The sequence below is a fragment of the Monodon monoceros genome, unplaced genomic scaffold, assembly GCF_005190385.1.
Source record: "Monodon monoceros isolate NGI ecotype Baffin Bay Population unplaced genomic scaffold, NGI_Narwhal_1 Super_Scaffold_19, whole genome shotgun sequence".
Lineage (NCBI taxonomy): Eukaryota > Metazoa > Chordata > Mammalia > Artiodactyla > Monodontidae > Monodon > Monodon monoceros.
The window spans coordinates 42,455,464-42,476,363 of record NW_021703775.1 but is presented as its reverse complement, the minus strand read 5'-3'; the positions used below and the strand labels follow the sequence as shown (position 1 = coordinate 42,476,363).

The 20,900-nt window shown below is 36.2% G+C and overlaps 1 protein-coding gene across 8 annotated transcripts in view; it reads right to left on the bottom strand.

The window, feature by feature from the left end:
* The window catches only part of CCDC88A (coiled-coil domain containing 88A), a 126,260-nt gene that overhangs the window by 47,084 nt on the left and 58,276 nt on the right, over positions 1 to 20,900 (bottom strand). For all 8 annotated transcript variants that reach the window (XM_029231992.1, XM_029231991.1, XM_029231993.1 and 5 more), the window contains exons 9-13: positions 11,183 to 11,264; positions 8,214 to 8,372; positions 6,604 to 6,750; positions 5,645 to 5,789; positions 2,659 to 2,843 (exon numbers count right to left, since the gene is read on the bottom strand). In XM_029231992.1, the coding sequence (XP_029087825.1) occupies positions 2,659 to 2,843; positions 5,645 to 5,789; positions 6,604 to 6,750; positions 8,214 to 8,372; positions 11,183 to 11,264 (718 nt within the window). The remainder of the gene's footprint in view (positions 1 to 2,658; positions 2,844 to 5,644; positions 5,790 to 6,603; positions 6,751 to 8,213; positions 8,373 to 11,182; positions 11,265 to 20,900) is intronic.

The following is a 20,900-nucleotide window of genomic DNA, read 5'->3' as shown; positions in this document are numbered from 1 at the left end:
TTCTTAAAGAATAAGACTTGAAAGTCGAACTTACTCCTTGATCCATGTGTTGCAGAATGGATGTTGTCTTAGTGGGCATGAAAACATGAATCTCATTTTAAGTCTACACCAGAGCTCTTAGGTGACCAGGTGCGTTGTCAATGATCGGCAGTATTTTGAAAGAAATTTTTGTTTGAGCAGTAAGGTCTCAAAAGTGGGCTTAGAATAGTCAGTAAATCATATTATAAACAGATGTGCTGTCACCCAGGCTTTGTTGTTCCACTGAGACAGCACAGGGAAAGTAGATTAAGCAGAATTCTTAAGGGCCCTAGGATTTTTGGAATGGTAAATGAGCACTGACTTCAATTTCAAGCCACCAGCTGCATTAGCCCCTTACCAAGAGAGTCAGTCTGTTCTCTGAAGCTTTGAACCTAGGCACTGACTTACCCTCTCTAGCTATGGAAGTCTTAGATGGCATCTTCTTCCAATAGAAGGCTGTTGTGGCTACGCTGAAAATCTACTGTTCAGTGTAGCCACCTTAATTAATTATATTAACTAGATATTCTGGATAATTAAATACAGCTTCTACATCAGCACTTGCTGCTTCCTGTTGTACTTTTATGTTATGTAGACAGCTTCTTTCCTTCAATCTCACAAACCAACCTCTTCAAGGTTCAAACTTTTCTTCTGAAGCTTCCTCACCTCTCTCAGCCTTCAAAGAATCAAAGAGAGGGCATTGCTCTGGATTAGGCTTTGGCTTAAGGGAATTTTGTGGCTGGCATGTCTTCTATCCAGACTACTAAAACTTTCTCCATATCAGCAATAATGCTCTTTCACTTTCTTATCATTCATATATTCACTGGAGTAGCACTTTTAATTCCCTTCAAGAACTTTTTCTTTGAATGCACAACTTGGCTAACTGGTGCAGGAGGCCTCTCTCTCAGCCTGTCTTGGCTTTCAACACGCCTTCTTCACTAAGCTTAATCATTTCTAGCTTTTGATTTAAAGTGAGAGACGTGCAACACTTCCTTTCACTTGAACACAGAGGCCACTGTAGGTTATTAACTGGCCTAATTTCAATATTGTTTGTCTCAGGGAATATGGAGGGCCAAGGAGAAGGAGAGAGACGGGGGACTCACCAGTCAGTGGAGAAGTCAGAACACACACACCATTTATGGGTTAAGTTCACTATCTTACATGGGTGCAGTCTGTGGCGCCCCCAGGCAATTACAATACTAACATCAAAGATCACTGATTAGACATCACCATAACAAATACAATAACAATGAAAGAGTTTGAAATATTGTGAAAATTACCAAAATGTGACACAGAGACACGAAGTAATAAGCAAACGCTGTTAGAAAAATGGTTCTGATAGATTTGTCTGAAGCAGGGCTGCCTTAAACTTTCAAGCTGTAAAAACCACAATTATCTGTGAAGTGAAGTAAAATGCAATAAAAAAAAAGGTACACTTGTATTTCTTTTCAAAGTCTAGTTAAAATTCAGGTTTCATAATCCCTAAATTGTGGTCTCTAAATACCACTTCCCACTAAAAGGAACAAGCGCTTTTTGGAGAAATAGCTGTTTTCAGGACTGAGGCAGGAAATGTTTAAGAGAATACTTCGTCATGGTAGAAAGCAAGGAAGCTCTCCAGGAGTGCTAAGGTCATGTCATAAGGATTCAGGAAGCAGCTTAAAGAGTTGGGAGAGTAAGAAAAATAAATACAGTGTATTAAAATACTTTAAATATTTTTAAATCCATGAGTTCATAACAACACTAAAACAAACAACAAACTCACTCATTAACTATCTCAGGAGGATATGAGAGAACTGATTCATTACTAGGAAACTGGTAAATAAAGGTAAAGAATCAAACATTCATCCTACTTTACCCCTAAGAGCTGTTATCAGAGTAACCAGTGGTGTTTTTCTTTTTTTAAACCAATAGTTTTTAAAAAGAAAAGTTTTTTCTTATAGAAATACTCCAGCTACCAAATTAAGAAGGGATGATATAATATCAAGATTTTGTAACCTCTGATTAATTCAGGGATCTAAGCAAATGATTTTCTATGACAACTAACATCACAGAAAGAGAGACAACCAGACATGTGCCCCCTGTTTGAGGTTTCTTCAATAGAAAAATTGCTAGGAAAGAAGAGTCAATCTATAGACTAAAAAAGACTTAAGGGACACATCAACTGATTGAATGTACTGATCTTATTTGGATTCATATTCAAATAAAATATTTTTTAAAAATCTTAATAGATTTGGAAAAATTTAAATGCTGGCCCAAAACTATGATTTTTTAAGTGTGATAATGTCACCATTCTTTTTCAAAAAAAATTCCTTACTTTTTAGAGATTTATACTGAGATATTTATTGGTGAAATAGTACGACATCTAGGATTTACTTCAAAATCATCTAGTGGCTGTTAGGAGAGTATCAAGGGTAGAAATAAGACTGGCTATAAGTTAATAATTATTGAAGCTGAATGAATGAGTCTAGAGCTGAATGAGTTCATTCACTTCACATTTATTTAAGTTTGAAATTTTATATAATAAGTTAAAATAATATTGAGGGTACACTAAAAGTTGGAAAATAAATGTTCTATCTCAGTGCTATTTATTTATACTTTTACATATACTTTTTTACATTACATTAAATATTAATTTTTATTTACCTTCTTACTTAGTCTTTGATTTTCTTTTTCAATTTTCAGGATTTTGGAAGTGGTGCCTTCTGCAGAATCCATAGTACTCCGAAGCTCTTCTACAGTTTTTGTCAAACTCTGATTTTCCATCTCCAACTTCAACAACCTACTTGATGTCAATTCATTTACCTCATGGCCCAAGGATTTCTGTGGTGCTATAATATTGAAAAATACGTCACTGGTAAAACTATGTTTACTCTTCACTATTTAAAATATTTAGTGTAAATACACTAAATCACCTGGTCCTTAACTTTATAAAAAATTTATAAAGTTATGCAAGATAGACACAATAAGAAAAGATATATAAAATACAGGTAAATATTGAATTTCTAATGCATCCATAAGCATTCTAGTGAAAAAAAAAAAGTACAAAATTTAGACTGAAGTGACTAGACTTTCAGTTCCAGTTCCGTGAGAAATTAACTTTAACCTCAATGACTCTTAGGTTACTTTGACAAAATATAGTTATTACCCTGTGTATCTAATAGAGTCACTGTGTGACTCAAATAAGAAGTATAAAGCATATCCTACGTCACACTTTCAAAGATAAAGGAAAACAGTTTGAGGGGGAAAAAATCCTAATCTGATTCTGAGAAAGGCAATACAGTACTATACACTGGTCACTTTGAAAAAGTCTTTCTCTAAATGAAGAATCCTGGCTAATTACGTATAAACAGCAACATGCAGTCCATTCTGCCAACAGAAATCATCTTTCTAAGTAGCTTTCAGCATTCTATTTTTTAAAATAAGAAAACTGAGTTTCGACTTCTGTAAATGATGCTCTCCAGTAAGCCAAAAATAATTATTTTTAATAACCCTATAACAGACTCATTAAATATTTTGATGATATAAAAATATTAGGATTTACAAATGAAATATGACACTTAGAATTTATTTTGAAATCCTAGACTTCAGGAAGGGAAATAAACAGAAATACAGGAGGGAACTTCTGGGTCTGTCTACTTTTGCGTACGTTTGAAATCCTCCATTATAAAAAGCAAAGAAACACAAACACACAAACATGTAGCCACACAAGTCATACATTCTTTTAAAAATGAGGTAGAGTAAAATATCCCCTAGATTTTAAGTAAAGAAAGCCTCAATTCTTATTTCAAGCTTTTGTTCTAGTCAGCACATTGTTAATCTTTTATTAAAAGCTAGTATACTAGGTAGTCATTGACTTTTTATAAATTCCTTTAGTTGTCCAAGTCTTCTTAAGTACAACTCTAATTGCATGATTTGAGGTCATGCATTTCAATTAAACAAGATCAGGCTACAAAACATATGCCTTAATAAAGCTTTCAATACTACATGCTTTGAGGAAGCTTCCAGTCAGACTACAAAGACTTTAAAAGGATACTTAACGACACATTTTTAACATGGAAGATAGTCTACGTTATATTCTTAGATGAAAAAAGGAACCTTAATTGTATATACACACTGATCTGATGATATAAAAAATAACCCTGTGTAGGAAAATTCTAGAAGCAAATTTTGTGAAATGTAAAAGGCAAGAATTATTAGTGACTTTGATTTCCTTCTTTATCTTTTTCCAGAGTTTGCAAATTTTCTAGAAAGTCCCTTGTATAGTTAAAAAAAAAACTATGCCACACTAAATGAATTTTATGTTCTATGACCCCAGCAAAACAACTGTGATATAATGATAATAATAATAAAAAACACTCAAATGCTTACTATTTACTAGGCACAGTTCTAAAGGGCTTCATTAACAAATTCAACCCTCACAACAACCCTGTAAGATAGTACTTACTATTATTATCCCCACTTAACAGGTGAGAAAACTCCTAACAGTGTAATTTTAACTGTTGTAGTAGAAAACATTTAAGTCTGAATTGTTTTCTTTGTAACTCAATTCACATGGAATACAGTAAAAAAGTTCCACAAATATTTTAAGTAACACATCCCAGCAAATTCATTCTCAGCTGAACATAATCACTTACTATGAAGTCAATTTACATGGGGTGCCAGAATCCGGAATTAGGTTCTCAAGAGTAAAATTAGGAAAAGCCTAATAGTAATAAATATGATGAGTCATCTGTAGAAGTAACTTCTTTAAGCGCCAGGTTATAAGCTCTTTCAGACCTTATGTCTACCTCACCACTATATCCTCAGGGCCTGGTATAATATTTTACACATGGTAGGTGCTTAATACATGTCTGCTGAAGGAAGAAAAACAGGTATAATAATCTAAATACTGGGTAACTAAGGAATTAGGGAACGAGTCTAATTCAAATAAATGTGACCTGGGTATAATTTCAATAAAGTATTGTATAGCAGTATTAGCAAACTCAAAGCTTTAACACAAAAAGCTACATTGTATGTGTGTGCCCCAGCTTTAATAAAGAGGACAAGTTAATGTGGAGCCTAGGGAAATAGAGCCAAAAGTTAAAAATTTATCTGGGGTCTTCATTACCTCCAGGGTATAAATGGTAGGTATAATCCCAAAATCCAACATACTGATGAAAGTAGCCATAAAGATCCTTAACTTGCTTTATTCTGGCTACATATTCACCAAAGAATATTCCCACTGCATTCTGATTTCCTATTTAGGTTTGCCTAAAGTCAAAGAACATGGTGACCAGCTAATGACTTTTCTTTTCTATTTAGTAGATGGCTGTATCTCTCAAAATAAATTAATAAACTGATATCCCAGTTTATTGTGATATGAACATGAAATTGTGCCTAAACAACTGATTGAAACTGCTACTGCACTCAAAGTTGAGTTGTAATACATGCAAAGATAAGGACCAGACCCAGGCATATGGAAATTAACACATTACTCTGTGAAATTCTATCTAGAGAGATATGTGGCCTTTTGCGACATCTCCAAACAGGGAAAATAAAGAACAGCAATGAAATATCCAGAAATGTAAGCATAAATACAATTTCATTTATTCATTCATCCATTTAAATAAAAAAAGAGTATTGGAAATACCTTCAGAAAGTTCACTAGTTCTGGATATTTGTTCCAGCTCCCAGCCAAGATGTAATGATTCGTCCATACTTTGTTTCTGTGCCATTTCCAAAGTCATATTTTCTTCCATTAATTCTTCAATCTTTTTTCTATCCATATCACGCTCCTTTTTTATTGGCAGGGAGTAGGGAGAGAAAAGAAAGCTAAGAAACCGTACAATTTCAAGCTAATATTTTATTACTTATAACTTTCATTTATCAGAAACTGTATAATGAGATAAATTGTGAGTTCCTTAAAATTTTCACAATTTGAAGCTAGTAATCAATTATAATTATTACTGCCAGTCACTAAACTGATCAGGTCTCTGACATCTTTTTTTTTTTTTTTTTTTTTCGGTACGTGGGCCTCTCACTGTTGTGGCCTCTCCCATTGCGGAGCACAGGCTCTGGATGCGCAGGCTCAGCGGCCATGGCTCACGGGCCCAGCCACTCCACGGCATGTGGGATCTTCCTGGACCGGGGCACAAACCCGTGTCCCTTGCATTGGCAGGCAGACTCTCCACCATTGCGCCACCAGGGAAGCCCTCTGACATCTTTTTATAGTGATCTTTGGGGACACTGAAAACACCTCTTCATAGTCATTATATTGTTTTAATGATATAACAAATGATTTCTGACCCAATGATAAATTTTAGCAAATAGCTGTATTTCTATATTCTAAAGGAGTGTTTGCACAACGGCTCATTAGGGTTTTCTGAAAAGCAGTAGTCAAAATTAATAAATAATACCCCTCTGTAACAAAAGCAGAAATTTCTACTACTTCTGAATTCATATAAAATTGGAAGCATCTAATTTATTTAGCTATCTCTTCTCTGTTAAGGCCTTAAGGACACTAACCAACCTTGTCACTATAGGGAAATCAGATAAATCTTAGAATTTTTACTTACAGGCCATGTAATAAATCTATCTTATAATACGTACCATTTCCATATCATGCAGTTTAGCCTTCAGTTGTAAATTTTCTTTTTCTAATTCATGTAATTTATCAGAACGAGCTCGAGTTCCTTCTAATTGGTCTTCCAACATGGTTTTTGTTTCTAATAAAACTTGATTGTCTTCTTTTAATTCCTGTAAACGTTTCAAGTAGGCTTTATTTGTCACAAATACATTAATATGTTAATCTTTAAAGCTCTGAAACATAAAAATTCTTTATTATAAAGTAAGACATTAAGCGGTCTTTATCAACAGTTCTATGCAAGAGTAAAGCTACTGAATAACAGAAACATAGTTGGTTTCATTTTATTTCCCAGAATTTAAGTTATTATATAAACAAAATACTCAGGACTTACATTAGGATGAATAATACTACTCTAATTTCACATGAAATTGTCAGGGTATATTTAAATTCCTTAGTCACAAGGATAAGGAACTCAGTGTAAGTAGTCTTCCAGATATTTAAGACACCAATTGCCATAGAATCAGGGCTTAATTTATTTACTGAAATAGATTTAGGTTTCTCTCTACTTGAAAGTGAAGAATTTGGGGTTTTTGAGTAAAATACCAAGACTTGAATTAAGACTCACAGAATCATAAACCAAGGCTTTATCAATAAATATTTTATATAAACATCTTTAAACTCCTACGTATGTTTTGAAGACATGTTCACAAATCTATATTGCTAAGTTTAAGCCTACAGTTTATAAGCTGAAGTCAAGAGAAAGTATATTAAAACAGTGGCATCCATGAGCATCCCTTAATAGTGCCATGCATACGCTTATTTAAACAATTAACAATTGCACTCTATTGGGTCTATTTTCTGGTAACATTCAGGCTAAGTTCTAACTTTCTCTTATAATATTTTCATTTCCTGATTTAGCATACTCCTTCTTTCTTATCCCCATATTAAAACTGACCAAAATCTCCTGTTTACAGACAATGAAGAAATCACGGAGAAAGGAAAAAAGAATGCCAAGAAGCAAGGATTTTCAAATTCTTGCTGTCAAACTCAACATCATGTAACACAGAACTGCAACCATTAACTAAGAAAAATTGTTTTTTCTACTTTGTTCATACATATATATAAAAAGAGAAGACAAATGGGGGTGGGAGGGAAGAGAGAGAGAGAGAGAGAGAGAGAGAGAGAGAGAGAGAGAGAGAGAGAGGGGGGGGAGGGGCAGAGAGAGAGAGAGGGAGACAAATATTGATTTCCCCTTCATTGATCCTAATTTAGTATTCTGAGTTAAGCAGCAATCAGAAATGTGTTTCGCACTCACTTCTAGGAACGAGTTAGAAATTAGTAGAGATATATACTTTATTGTGATTTCAAAAGTGTTCACTACATGTAATACTAAATGAAGGAATGAAAGAAGAGCCCCAAAGAATTCAATAAAATGAATAGCATCCAAAAATCCCTTTTTACAAGTCTAAACAATATGCTAATCTATCATAAAATAAACACCTGATGCTATTTACAGTTTGCTCAATGTTTCCAGAGTTCCTTATATTTATTAAAGTGCATTTTAAATGCATTTTGAAAAATCATAATACTTCTAAAGAAAAGAACTGTGAATGGTTTAAATTACGTAACATACCTCAACTCTTGCCTTATAAAATTCAATATCATGTAGCCTCTCTTTGTATCTGCTAACTTCACTTTCAAGCTTATCAACTCTGACAGCCTTCTCCCGAAGCACATCTAATTCATCTCGATACATTCTTGCAGAACGAGCATCCGAAAGCAAATTCATGTTCTAAATATAAACACATATTAATATGTAAAATATTATTTCCTATTTTCAAATTGATAATCCTTGGGTTGTACTATTTGAAGAATTTACCAAAAAAACACACACAAAAAAATGACTTGTGTACTTTTTTTATGGCCGTGCCCTGTGGCATGTAGGATCTTAGCTCCCCGACCAGGGATCAAACCCGTGTCCCCTGCATTGGAAGCCCAGAGTCTTAACCACTGGACTACCAGGGAAGTCCCTGACTTGTGTACTTTATTATTATTATTTTAAAATTATTTATTTGCACCAGGTCTTCATTGTGGGAGGCGGGCTCCTTAGTTGCATTTCGCCAGCTCCTTAGTTGCGGCACATGAGGTCCTTAGCTGTGGCATGCAAACTGTTAGTTGTGGCATGCGTGTGGGATCTAGTTCCCTGACCAGGGATTGAACCCAGGCCCCCTGCATTGGGAGCGCAGAGTCTTATCCACTGCACCACCAGGGAAGTCCCTGACTTGTGTACTTTAAAAGTGTGATTTTTGTAGGACGAGGAGGCCAAGTGGTTAAGGCGATGGACTGCGAAAAGTGTAAATTCAATGGTATATAAATTACACCTTAATTATTTTTTTTAAATGGGGAGATAAAAAACCTTTTTTTAAACCAAGAATATGCATTTTAAACATATATGTTTCTAGGGACTTCCCTGGTGGTCCAGTGGCTAAGACTCCATGCTCCCAATGCAAGGGGAGCGGGTTTGATCCCTGGTCAGAGAACTAGATCCCATATGCTGCAACTAAGAGTTCGCATGCTGCAACTAAAGATCCCAAATGCAGCAATGAAGATCCTGCACATGGCAATGAAGATCCTGCATGCCACAACTAATACTCAGTGCAGCTAAATAAATAAATGAATATTAAAAAAAATAATAAAATTAAAAAATATGTTTCTATACAAAAATAAAAGCATATGCTGTATAAAAACTTTTATATATAATGTTCTCCATTAACAATGTAAAAAATATTCAGGATATTTTAAAGTAAGTAAACCTCTCCTCAACATAACCATTTGCAATGAATTTAAGGTGAAAAGTTAACTTTAAAATGCCAGATAGTAAAAACACAGAAAAGGCAAACTCTTACAAAAGTTGATCATTAGTTACTTTAGAGAAATAATGTTTCTATCCAGACATGTTACCAAAATCCTGCTGAGTTTTTTGTTTGTTTGTTTGTTTTTCCGGTACGCGGGCCCCTCATTGTTAAGGCCTCTCCCGCTGCGGAGCGCAGGCTCCGGACGCGCAGGCTCAGCGGCCATGGCTCATGGGTCTAGCCGCTCCGCGGCATGTGGGATCTTCCCGGACCGGGGCATGAATCCGTGTCCTCTGCATCGGCAGGCGGACTCTCAACCACTGCACCACCAGGGAAGCCCATGCTGAGTTTTTAATACTTTCACATGAATGATTACTTGCATATGATTAGTGCATATCTTTATGCCATTTGAAATAAGTATTAAAATTCAACCTTTTTAAAGCCCTCTTGTAATCCTCTGAGTAGCAGTAATCAAAGTGCGATCCAGGGAAATCTGTGGGTCCCTGAAACCCTTCCAGGGAATTCATGAGGTCAAAACTATTTTCATAATAATACTAAGACAGTACTTGCTGTTCTCACTCTCATTCTCTCATGAAGGGACAGTGGAGTTTTCCAGAGGCTACATACATGGCATGTGATATCTTAACAGACTGAATGCAGAAATATTCAATAGATATGAGAATCTGGTAGTCTTCAATTAATCCAGGCATTTAAAAAAGATTTGCAAAAAATATAAAAGACTACTATTCTTCTAATTTTTTTTTTTTTGGAAAATAGTGGTTAATTACTATATAATTTTTATGTTAACATGGAGTCGACTGAGTATTATTTTTAAATGAATTAATAAATACTTTTAAAATTCTTAGTTTTGATTTCAAATATAGTAAATTCCAGTAAAGAGAATACACATTAAATAATCCTCATTAATCTTCAAGAGTAAAGAAGGGTCTTGAGACCAAAAAGATTGAGAACCACAATTTTAGATGGAACACAAATACAAAAAAACCCTGCTACCAAGAAGTGGAATAGCAGCAACAGCAAACCTAAAACTAAAAATTATGATCCCTAGATTCATTCATCTAGAAAGTTCCCAGTTTATGATTCCACAAGTGAAATGTTCCCTGAATTTAAAATGGCAGGTTAGGTGAAGTAAGGAGAAGAAATAATTATCCAGCCTTACCCCAATCCTTACCATTTATGGGTTAAAGAAGACCTCTTGTACTACCTCTAAATGAAAACGAAACATTACAGAGTAATTAAAAGAAGCAAATTCTTAAACAGTCTTGGTTCAAGATGAAAAAACACAAAGCATTAGAAAAATAAAAATAGTATTTAAAAAAGTAAAAGTTTGGATCTTATTTAGTAGAAACAGTGAAAAATTAAAAAGCATTCTGTCATATATAAGGTTAACATAAAGCACCATCAGACAGCAGAGACCTAGAGGTGTTCCAGCTTCCAAGCCCACAGAAGCCAATACATAAAAAAGAGAAACCTGGAACTGGGCCAGTCCTAAGAGTCTCCTTGGAATCTTAGCAAAGTTTGAATAGAACTAATAGAGAAAAAAGAAAACTCCAAAGACCTTTCTAGTTTTGATTCCTAGTTTTGGTTGTGGCATTTTTGAAGAGAGAAACACTGAAAAAGTCATTGGATCTCATGAAACCTCAGGAAGCAGTAAGGCAAATGTTATATATTATAAGGAGAAAAATCAATTTCCAATTGATCCTATATAATAAAAGTTCCAGGTACAAACCTCTTGTTGCAGCCTTTTTAGTTCTATTTCCATTTGCTCAAGTTCTTGTTTACAGTCCAACAACTGTTCAGTCTTTTCCTCCCTTAAATGCAAAAAATATTTATTGAATAATAAACTTAATGCTTTGAAAACTATGATCATAATCTGTATCAATATAAATTTATTATCATTACTAAACATCTAGTTTAACATAGTACTGGCCATAACCCCAACCTAGGGAAAAAGGTAAAGAAATTGGTATTAGGAATTTATATGACTGGATGTCATGATACTCTCCCTTAAAGTTCTCCAAAGGCTAAGAACCTCAGTGACTAATGTCCTCATAGTTCATAAGGTAGCTTCTCTCTCTTCATCTGTTCTGCCATCCCCCAATTCTCACTCTCCTTTAGCTCTTTCTCCCTCTCTGCCTAGTCAAAGACAAATAAGCTGGAAGAGTTTTTATGAAAGGCAATATTATCTGGGTCTGAGACTTCTAACAGTCTCCAAACTATTTTTTTTAATAAATTTATTTATTTATTTTTGGCTGTGTTGGGTCTTAGTTGCTGCGCGCGGGCTTTCTCTAGCTGTGGCGAGCGGGGGTTCTCTTTGTTGCGGTGTGTGGGCTTCTCATTGCGGTGGCTTCTCTTGTTACGGAGCACAGGCTCTACGCACGCGGGCTTCAGTCAGTAGTTGTGGCTCGGGGGGCTCTAGAGCGCAGGCTCAGTAGTTGTGGCTTGCGGGCTTAGTTGCTCCGTGGCATGTGGGATCTTCCCGCACCAGGGCTGGAACCCGTGTCCCCTGAATTGGCAGGCAGATTCTTAACCACTGCACCACCAGGGAAGCCCCAAACTATTTTCAACATTTACAATGACCTAAAGAAAATGATACACTGCCACAGATACCTAATACATTTTTGACCGGAGACGTATTACAGCTACAGGAGTTAGTTTCTGCAAAAATCCCCCTGCTAAAATCTTTATCTCTATTGGTTTCTTCCCTGTAGTCCAGACATCTCTGTATTTCTCCTACTATACACTTTTTTCTTTTTAAATTGCTTTACTTCTAACTCCCATTTTCTATCTCCCCTCCAGAGCCAAGCTTCTCAAAGTTAAGTCTCCACTCACTATCTCTACTTGTCCATCTTCTGTTCTTAAATAATAAAAAGTAAATGTTCATTATGTAAAACAATCTGTTTCTAACATCTTATACCTGCTTAGGTTTAAAATTTTTTTTCACCAGAAAAATTTTTTATTGAAGTATACTTGACATACAATGTTATGTAAGTTATGGATATACACTACAGTGATTCAAAATTTTTAAAAGTTATACTCCATAAAATATTGGCTATATTCCCTGTGCTGTACACAATATATCCTGTAGCTTACTTTATACATAAGTTGTACCTCTTAATCCCCTACTCTTATACTGCCCCTCCCCCTTCCCTCTACCAATTGGTAACCACTGGTTTGTTCCCTATGAGTCTGTTTCTTTCTTGTTACATTCATTAGTTTGTTTTACTTTTTAGATTCGACATATAAGTGACATCATACAGTATTTGTCTTTCTCTGTCTGACTTATTTCACTTAGCATAATACCCTCCAAGTCCATCCATGTTGTTTTAAATGGCAACATTTCATTTTTTATGGCTGCGTAGCACTCCATTCTATGTATACATACCACATGTTCTTTTTTTTTTAACATCTTTATTGGAGTATAACTGCTTTACAATGGTGTTAGTTTCTGCTTTATAACAAAGTGAATCAATTATACATATACATATATCCCCATATCTCCTCCCTCTTGTGTCTCCCTCCCTCCCACCCTCCCTATCCCACCCCTCTAGGTGCTCACAAAGCACTGAGCTAATCTCCCTGAGCTATGCAGCTGCTTCCCACTAGCTATCTATTTTACATTTGGTAGTGTATATATGTTCATGCCACTCTCTCACTTTGTCCCAGCTTACCCTCCCCTTCCCCATATCCTCAAGTCCATTCTCTAGTAGGTATGCGTCTTTATTCCAGTCTTGTTCCTAGGTTCATGACCACGTTTTTTTTGTTTTGTAGATTCCATATATATGTATTAGCATACAGTATTTGTTTTTCTCTTTCTGACTTACTTCACTCTGTATGACAGACTCTAGGTCCATCCACCTCACTACAAATGACTCAATTTCGTTTCTTTATATGGCTGAGAAATATTCCATTGTATATATGTGCCACATCTTGTTTATCCATTCATCTGTTGATGGACACTTAGGTTGCTTCCATGTCCTGGCTATTATAAACAGAGCTACAATGAACATTGTGGTACATGAATCTTCTTTTTGAATTACGGTTTTCTCAGGGTATATGCCCAGTAGTGGGATTGCTGGGTCATATGGTAGTTCTATTTGTAGTTTTTTAAGGAACTTCCACACTGTTCTCCACAGTGGCTGTATCAATTTACATTCCCACCAACAGTGCAAGAGGGTTCCCTTTTCTCCACACCCTCTCCAACATATATTGTTTGTAGATTTTTTTGAGGATGGCCATTCTGACCAGTGTGAGATGATATCTCATTGTGGCTTTGATTTGCATTTCTCTAATGATTAATGATGTTCAGCATTCTTTCATGTGTTTGTTGACAATCTGTACATCTTCTTTGGAGAAATGTCTATTTAGGCCTTCTGCCCATTTTTGGACTGGGTTGTTTGTTTTTGTGATATTGAGCTGCATAAACTGCTTGTAAATTTTGGAGATTAATCCTCTGTCAGTTGCTTCATTTGTAAATATTTTCTCCCATTCTGAGGGTTGTCTTTTCGTCTTGTTTATGGTTTCCTTTGCTGTGCAAAAGCTTTTGAGTTTCATTAGGTCCTATTTGTTTATTTTTGTTTTTATTTCCATTTCTCTAGGAGGTGGGTCAGAAAGGATCTTGCTGTGATTTATGTCATACAATGTTCTCCTATGCTTTCCTCTAAGAGTTTGATAGTGTCTGGCCTTACATTTAGGTCTTTAATCCATTTTGAGTTTATTTTTGTGTATGGTGTTAGGGAGTGTTCTAATTACATTCTTTTACATGTAGCTGTCCAGTTTTCCCAGCACCACTTATTGAAGAGGCTGTCTTTTCTCCACTGTATATTCTTGCCTCCTTTATGAAAGATAAGATGACCATATATGCGTGGGTTTATCTCTGGGATTTCTATCCTGTCCCATTGACCTATATTTCTGTTTTTGGGCCAGTACCATACTGTCTTGATTACTGCAGCATTGTAGTATACTCTGAAGTCTGGGAGCCTGATTCCTCCAGCTCCGTTTTTCTTTCTCAAGATTGCTTTGGCTATTCGGGGTCTTTTGTGTTTCCATACAAACTGTGAAATTTTTTGTTCTAGTTCTGTGAAAAATGCCCTTGGTAGTTTGATAGGGATTGCAATGAATCTGTAGATTGCTTTGGGTAGTATACTCATTTTCACAATGTTGATTCTTCCAATCCACGAACATGGTATATCTGTCCCTCTGTTTGTATAATCTTTAATTTCTTTCATCAGTGTCTTATAGTTTTCTGCATACATGTCTTTTGTCTCCTTAGGTAGGTTTATTCCTAGATATTTTATTCTTTTTGTTCCAAGGATAAAAGGGAGTGTTTTCCTAATTGCACTTTCAGATTTTTCATCATTAGTGTATAGGAATGCAAGAGATTTCTGTGCATTAATTTTGTATCCTTCTACTTTACCAAATTCATTGATTAGCTCTAGTAGTTTTCTGGTAGCATCTTTAGGATTCTCTATGTGTAGTATCATGTCATCTGCAAACAGTGACAGCCTTACTTCTTCTTTTCCGATTTGTATTCCTTTTATTTCTTTTTCTTCTCTAACTGCTGTGGCTAAAACTTCCCAATCTATGTTGAATAAGAGTGGTGAGAGTGGGCAACCGTGTCTTGCTCCTAATCTTAGTAGAAATGGTTTCAGTTTTTCACCATTGAGAACGATGTTGGCTGTGGGTTTGTCACATATGTCGTTTATTATGTTCAGATAAGTTCCCTCTATGTCTACTTTCTGGAGGGTTTTTATCATAAATGGGTGTTGAATTTTATCAAAAGCTTTCTCTGCATCTATTGAGATGATCATATGGTTTTTCTTCTTCAGTTTGTTAATATGGTGTATCACATTGATTGATTTGCGTATATTGAAGAATCTTTGCATTCCTGGGATAAACCCCACTTGATCATGGTGTATGATCCTTTTAATGTGCTGTTGGATTTTTGCTAGTATTTTGTTGAGGATTTTTGCATCTATGTTCATCAGTGATATTGGCCTGTAGTTTTCATTCTTTGTGACATCTTTGTCTGGTTTTGGTATCAGGGTGATGGTGGCCTTGTAGAATGAGTTTGGGAGTGTTCCTCCCTCTGCTATATTTTGGAAGAGTTTGAGAAGGATAGGTGTTAGCTCTTCTCTAAATGTTTGATAGAGTATGCCTGTGAAGCCATCAGGTCCTGGGCTTTTGTTTGTTGGAAGATTTTTAACCACAGTTTCAATTTCAGTGCTTGTGATTGGTCTGTTCATATTTTCTATTTCTTCCTGGTTCAGTCTTGGAAGTTTGTGCATTTCTAAGAATTTGTCCATTTCTTCCAGGTTGTCCATTTTATTGGCATATAGTTGCTTGCAGTAATCTCTCAAGATCCTTTGTATTTCTGCAGTGTCAGTTGTTACTTCTTTTTCATTTCTAATTCTCTTGATTTGAGTCTTCTCCCTTTTTTTCTTGATGAGTCTGGCTAATGGTTTATCAATTTTGTTTATCTTCTCAAAGAACCAACTTTTAGTTTTATTGACCTTTGCTATCGTTTCCTTCATTTCTTTTTCATTTATTTCGGATCTAATCTTTATGATTTCTTTCCTTCTAACTTTGGGGTTTTTTTTTTCTTCTTTCTCTAATTGCTTTAGGTGTAAGGTTAGGTTGTTTATTTGAGATGTTTCTTGTGTCTTAAGGTAGGACTGTATTGCTATGAACTTCCCTCTTAGAACTGCTTTTACTGCATCCCATAGGTTTTGTGTCTTCGTGTTTTCATCATCATTTGTTTCTAGGTATTTTTTTATTTCCTCTTTGATTTCTTCAGTGATCACTTCGTTATTAAGTAGTGTATTGTTTAGCTTCCATGTGTTTGTTTTTTTTACAGACTTTTCCTGTAATTGATATCTAGTCTCATAGCACTGTGGTCAGACAAGATACCTGATACGATTTCAATTTTCTTAAATTTACCAAGGCTTGATTTGTGACCCAAGACATGATCTATCCTGGAGAATGTTCCATGAGCACTTGAGAAGAAAGTGTATTCTGTTGTTTTTGGATGGAATGTCCTGTAAATATCAATTAAGTCCATCTTCTTTAATGTATCATTTAAAGCTTGTGTTTCCTTATTTATTTTTATTTTGGATGATCTGTCCATTGGTGAAAGTGGGGTGTTAAAGTCCCTACTATTATTCTGTTACTGTCGATTTTCCCTTTTATGGCCGTTAGTATTTGCCTTATGTACTGAGGTGCTCCTATGTTGGGTGCATAAATATTTACAATTCTTATATCTTCTTCTTAGATTGATCCCTTGATCATTATGTAGTGTCCTTCTTTTTCTCTTGTAACAGTCTTTGTTTTAAAGTCTATTTTGTCTGATATGAGAATTGCTACTGCAGCTTTCTTTTGATTTCCATTTGCATGGAATATCTTTTTCCATCCCCTCACTTTCAGTCTGTATGTGTCCCTAGGTCTGAAGTGGGTCTCTTGTAGACAGCATATATACGGGTCTTGTTTTTGTATCCATTCAGCCAGTCTATGTCTTTTGGTTGGAGCATTTAATCCATTTACATTTAAGGTAATTATCGATATGTATGTTCCTATTCCCATTTTCTTAATTGTTTAGGGTTTGTTTTTGTAGGTCTTTTCTTTCTCTTGTGTTTATACCACATATTCTTAATCCATTCATCTGTTGATGGACACTTAGGTTGCTACCATGTCTTTGCAAGTGTAAATAATGCTACTATGAACACTGGGGTGCATGTATCTTTTTGAACACTACATTAACAAACTGAAGAAGAAAAACCATATGATCATCTTGATAGATGCAGAAAAAGCTTTTGACAAAACTCAGCACCCATTTTGAATAAAAACTCTGCAGAAAGTGGGCATAGAGGGACCATACCGCAACATAATAAAGGCTATATATGACAAACCCACAGCTAAAATCATACTCAACAGTGATAAGCTGAAAGCATTTCCATGAAGATCAATAGTAAGACAAGGATGTCCACTCTCACCACTTTTATTCAACATAGTATTGAAGTCCTAGCCACAGCAATCAGATAAGAAAAAGAAATAAAAGGAATCCAAATTGGCAAGGAAGAATGAAAACTCTCACTATTGGGAGATGACATGACACTATGGATGAAAGTGAGCAGGACCCTGTGGGACCCTCCCAGGTGCAAGTCCTTTTCATGTCCCCTGTTTCTTGTTTGTAGGAAATAGGCTTCATTCAGCCTCCTGACATTCCCTGAGTTCCAAAGGGCAGATTCAAACAGTTGCTAATCAGGGAAGGAAGGGAATGTAGAAACAAAGGAGGAATAGTCAAGAAACAGCTGTGCAGCAATAAAGCAGGGTCCTGATGCCTCCTCAAGGAATATACATAACAATACCTTAGAGTTCTTCTACAGGAACTAAGGCCCCCACCCAGGTGGAGGATGGTCACTTCAGGCTGAGCAGAAGATTCTTGGAATACCACACTGTTACCTCACCACCAACCCATCAGAAGAAAGTGTGCACACAGGAGAAGATAACAAGACTCTGATCACCTCCAAAATTATTCTCCTTTTAAAAACTTTCATGGTCAAGCAGAATCTTCAGAGTTGGTTTTTGGACACAAGTCTACCTTCTCCCCAGGTTGCTAGCCTCCTGAATAAAGCAACCTTTCTTTTCCAACCAATACTTTTCTCTCAAGTACTGGCCTTCAAACAGTGAGCCGCTGAACCTAAGTTCGGCAACACAGATAGGAAATCCTAAAGATGTAACCAGAAACTACTAGAGCTCACCAACGAATTCAGTAAAGTTGCAGGATACTAAATTAATATACAGAAATCTGTTGAATTTCTACACACTAACATTAAACTATTTGAAAGAGAAATTAAGGAAACAATCCCATTTACCATCACATCAAAAAGAATAAGATATCTAGGAATAAACCTACCAAAGGAGGTAAAGGACCCGTACTCAGAAAAGTATAAGACACTGATGAAAGAAACTGAACAACACAAACAGAAGGAAAGATATACTGTGTTCTTGGATTGGAAGAATTCATACTGTTAAAATGGCCATACTAACCAAGGCAATCTACAGATTCAATGCAAACCCTATCAAAATGCCAATGGCATTTTTCACAGAACTAGATTAAATAATCTTAAAAATTGTATGGAAACACAAAAAGACCCAAATAGCCAAAAGAGTCGTGAGAAAGAAGAACAGAGATGGAGGAATCACGTGCCCTCACTTCAGGCTACACTACAAAGCTCCCGTAATTAAAGCAGTATGACACTGGCACAAAAACAGACAATAGATCAATGGAACAGAATAGGAAGCCCAGAAATAAACCCACGCATTTATGGTTAATTAATCTACAACAAAGGAGGCAAGAATATACAATGGAGAAAGGCAGTCTCTTTAGTAAGTTATGCTGGGAAAACTGGAGAGCTACATGTAAAATAATGAAATTAGAACATTTTCTAACACCATACACAAAAATAAACTCAAAATGGATTAAGACCTAAATGCAAAACCAGAAACCATAAAACTCTTAGAAGAAAACATAGGCAGAACATTCTTTGAAATAAAAGCAAAAATTAAAAAATGGGACCTAATTAAACTTAAAACCTTTTTGCACAGCAAAAACAAAAAGACAGGGACTTCCCTTGTGGCAAAGTGGCTAGGAATCCGCCTGCCAATGCAGGGTACACGGGTTTGAGCCCTGGTCCAGAAAGATCCCACTTGCCGCGGAGCAACTAAGCCCGTGCACCACAACTACTGAGCCTGGGTTCTAGAGCCCACAAGCTGCAACTTCTGAAGCCCACGTGCCTACTTCCCGTGCTCTGCAACAAAAGAAGCTACCGTACCACAACGAGGAGTAGCTCCCACTTGCCACAACTAGAGAAAGCCTGTTTATTAATAAACAAATAAATTAATTAATTAAAAAACAAAACTAAACAAAAAAACCCAAAAAGACAACTTCATTGAATGAATGGGAGAAAATTTTGTAAATGATATCACTGATAAGGGGTTAATATCCAAAATATATAAACAGTTCATACAACTCAACATCAAAAAAGCAAACACCCCAATTAAAAAATGGGCAGAAGACCTGAATAGACATTTCTCCAAAGAGGATATGCAGATGGCTAACAGACACAATAAAGGATGCTCAACATCACTAATAATCAGGGAAATGCAAATAAAACCACAATGAAATACCACCTTACATCTGTCAGAACAGCTACCATCAAAACGAACACAAATAACAAATGTTGTCGAGGATGTGGAGAAAAGGGTACCCTCATACACTGTTGGTGGGAATGTAAATTGGTGCAGCCACTGTGGAGAACACTATGGGGGTTTCTAAAAAAACTAAAAATAGAACTACCATATGACCCAGCAATTCCACTCCTGGGTATATATCTGGGAAAAAAAGGAACAAAACACTAATTCGAAAAGATACATGCATCTGCTTACATTTTTTAAAAAACCCTAATTTTGAATGGAGAAATATTCCCATTAAGAGAGGAACCATAATTTATTTATTTAAGTGGATCCCAATTTTCACTGTAATGAACAATGTTTTGGCAAATAAAATCATTACACATAAAGCCCTGTATATTTCAGGACAGATTTGTTTTGTTTTTTTAAAGATTTAATTTTTAATTTATTTTTGGCTGTTCGGTCTTCGTTGCTGCTTGAGGGCTTTCTCTAGTTGTGGCGAGCGGGGGCTACTCTTCATTGCAGTGTGCGGGCTTCTCCTTGCGGTGGCTTCTCTTGCTGTGGAGCACGGGCTCTAGGCGCGCAGGCTCCAGTACTTGTGGAACGTGGTTCCTAGAGCACAGGCTCAGTAGTTGTGGCACAGGGGCTTAGGTGCTCTGCGGCATGTGGGATCTTCCCAGACCAGGGATCAAACCCGTGTCCCCTGCATTGGCAGGTGGATTCTTTTTTTTTGCGGTACGCGGGCCTCTCACTGTTGTGGCCTCTCCCGTTGTGGAGCACAGGCTCCGGACGCGCAGGCTCAGTGGCCATGGCTCACAGGCGCAGCCGTTCCACGGCATGTGGGATCTTCCCGGACCGGGGCACGAACCCGTGTCCCCTGCATCGGCAGGCGGATTCTCAACCCCTGCGCCACCAGGGAAGCCCTGGCAGGTGGATTCTTATCCACTGCGCCACCAGGGAAGTCCCCAGGACAGATTTCTAAAAGTACATTACATGTTTAAAGGTCCTTGGTATATACTGTCAAACTGCCCTGCAGAAAGTTCATTACAAATTTAAAATGCAACTAGCAGAGGATAAAAGAGCCTATATGTGAAACAATTTAACAACTGAAAAATGCCATGTTATTGTTCTAATTTGAATTTATCTGAATACTAGGAAAGGCTAATTTTATTTTCTTATGACTGTACCATTAAAATTTCTTCTGATGAAAAGCTATTACATTTTGTGCTTTATAAGATATTTCTTACAAATATTTCTTT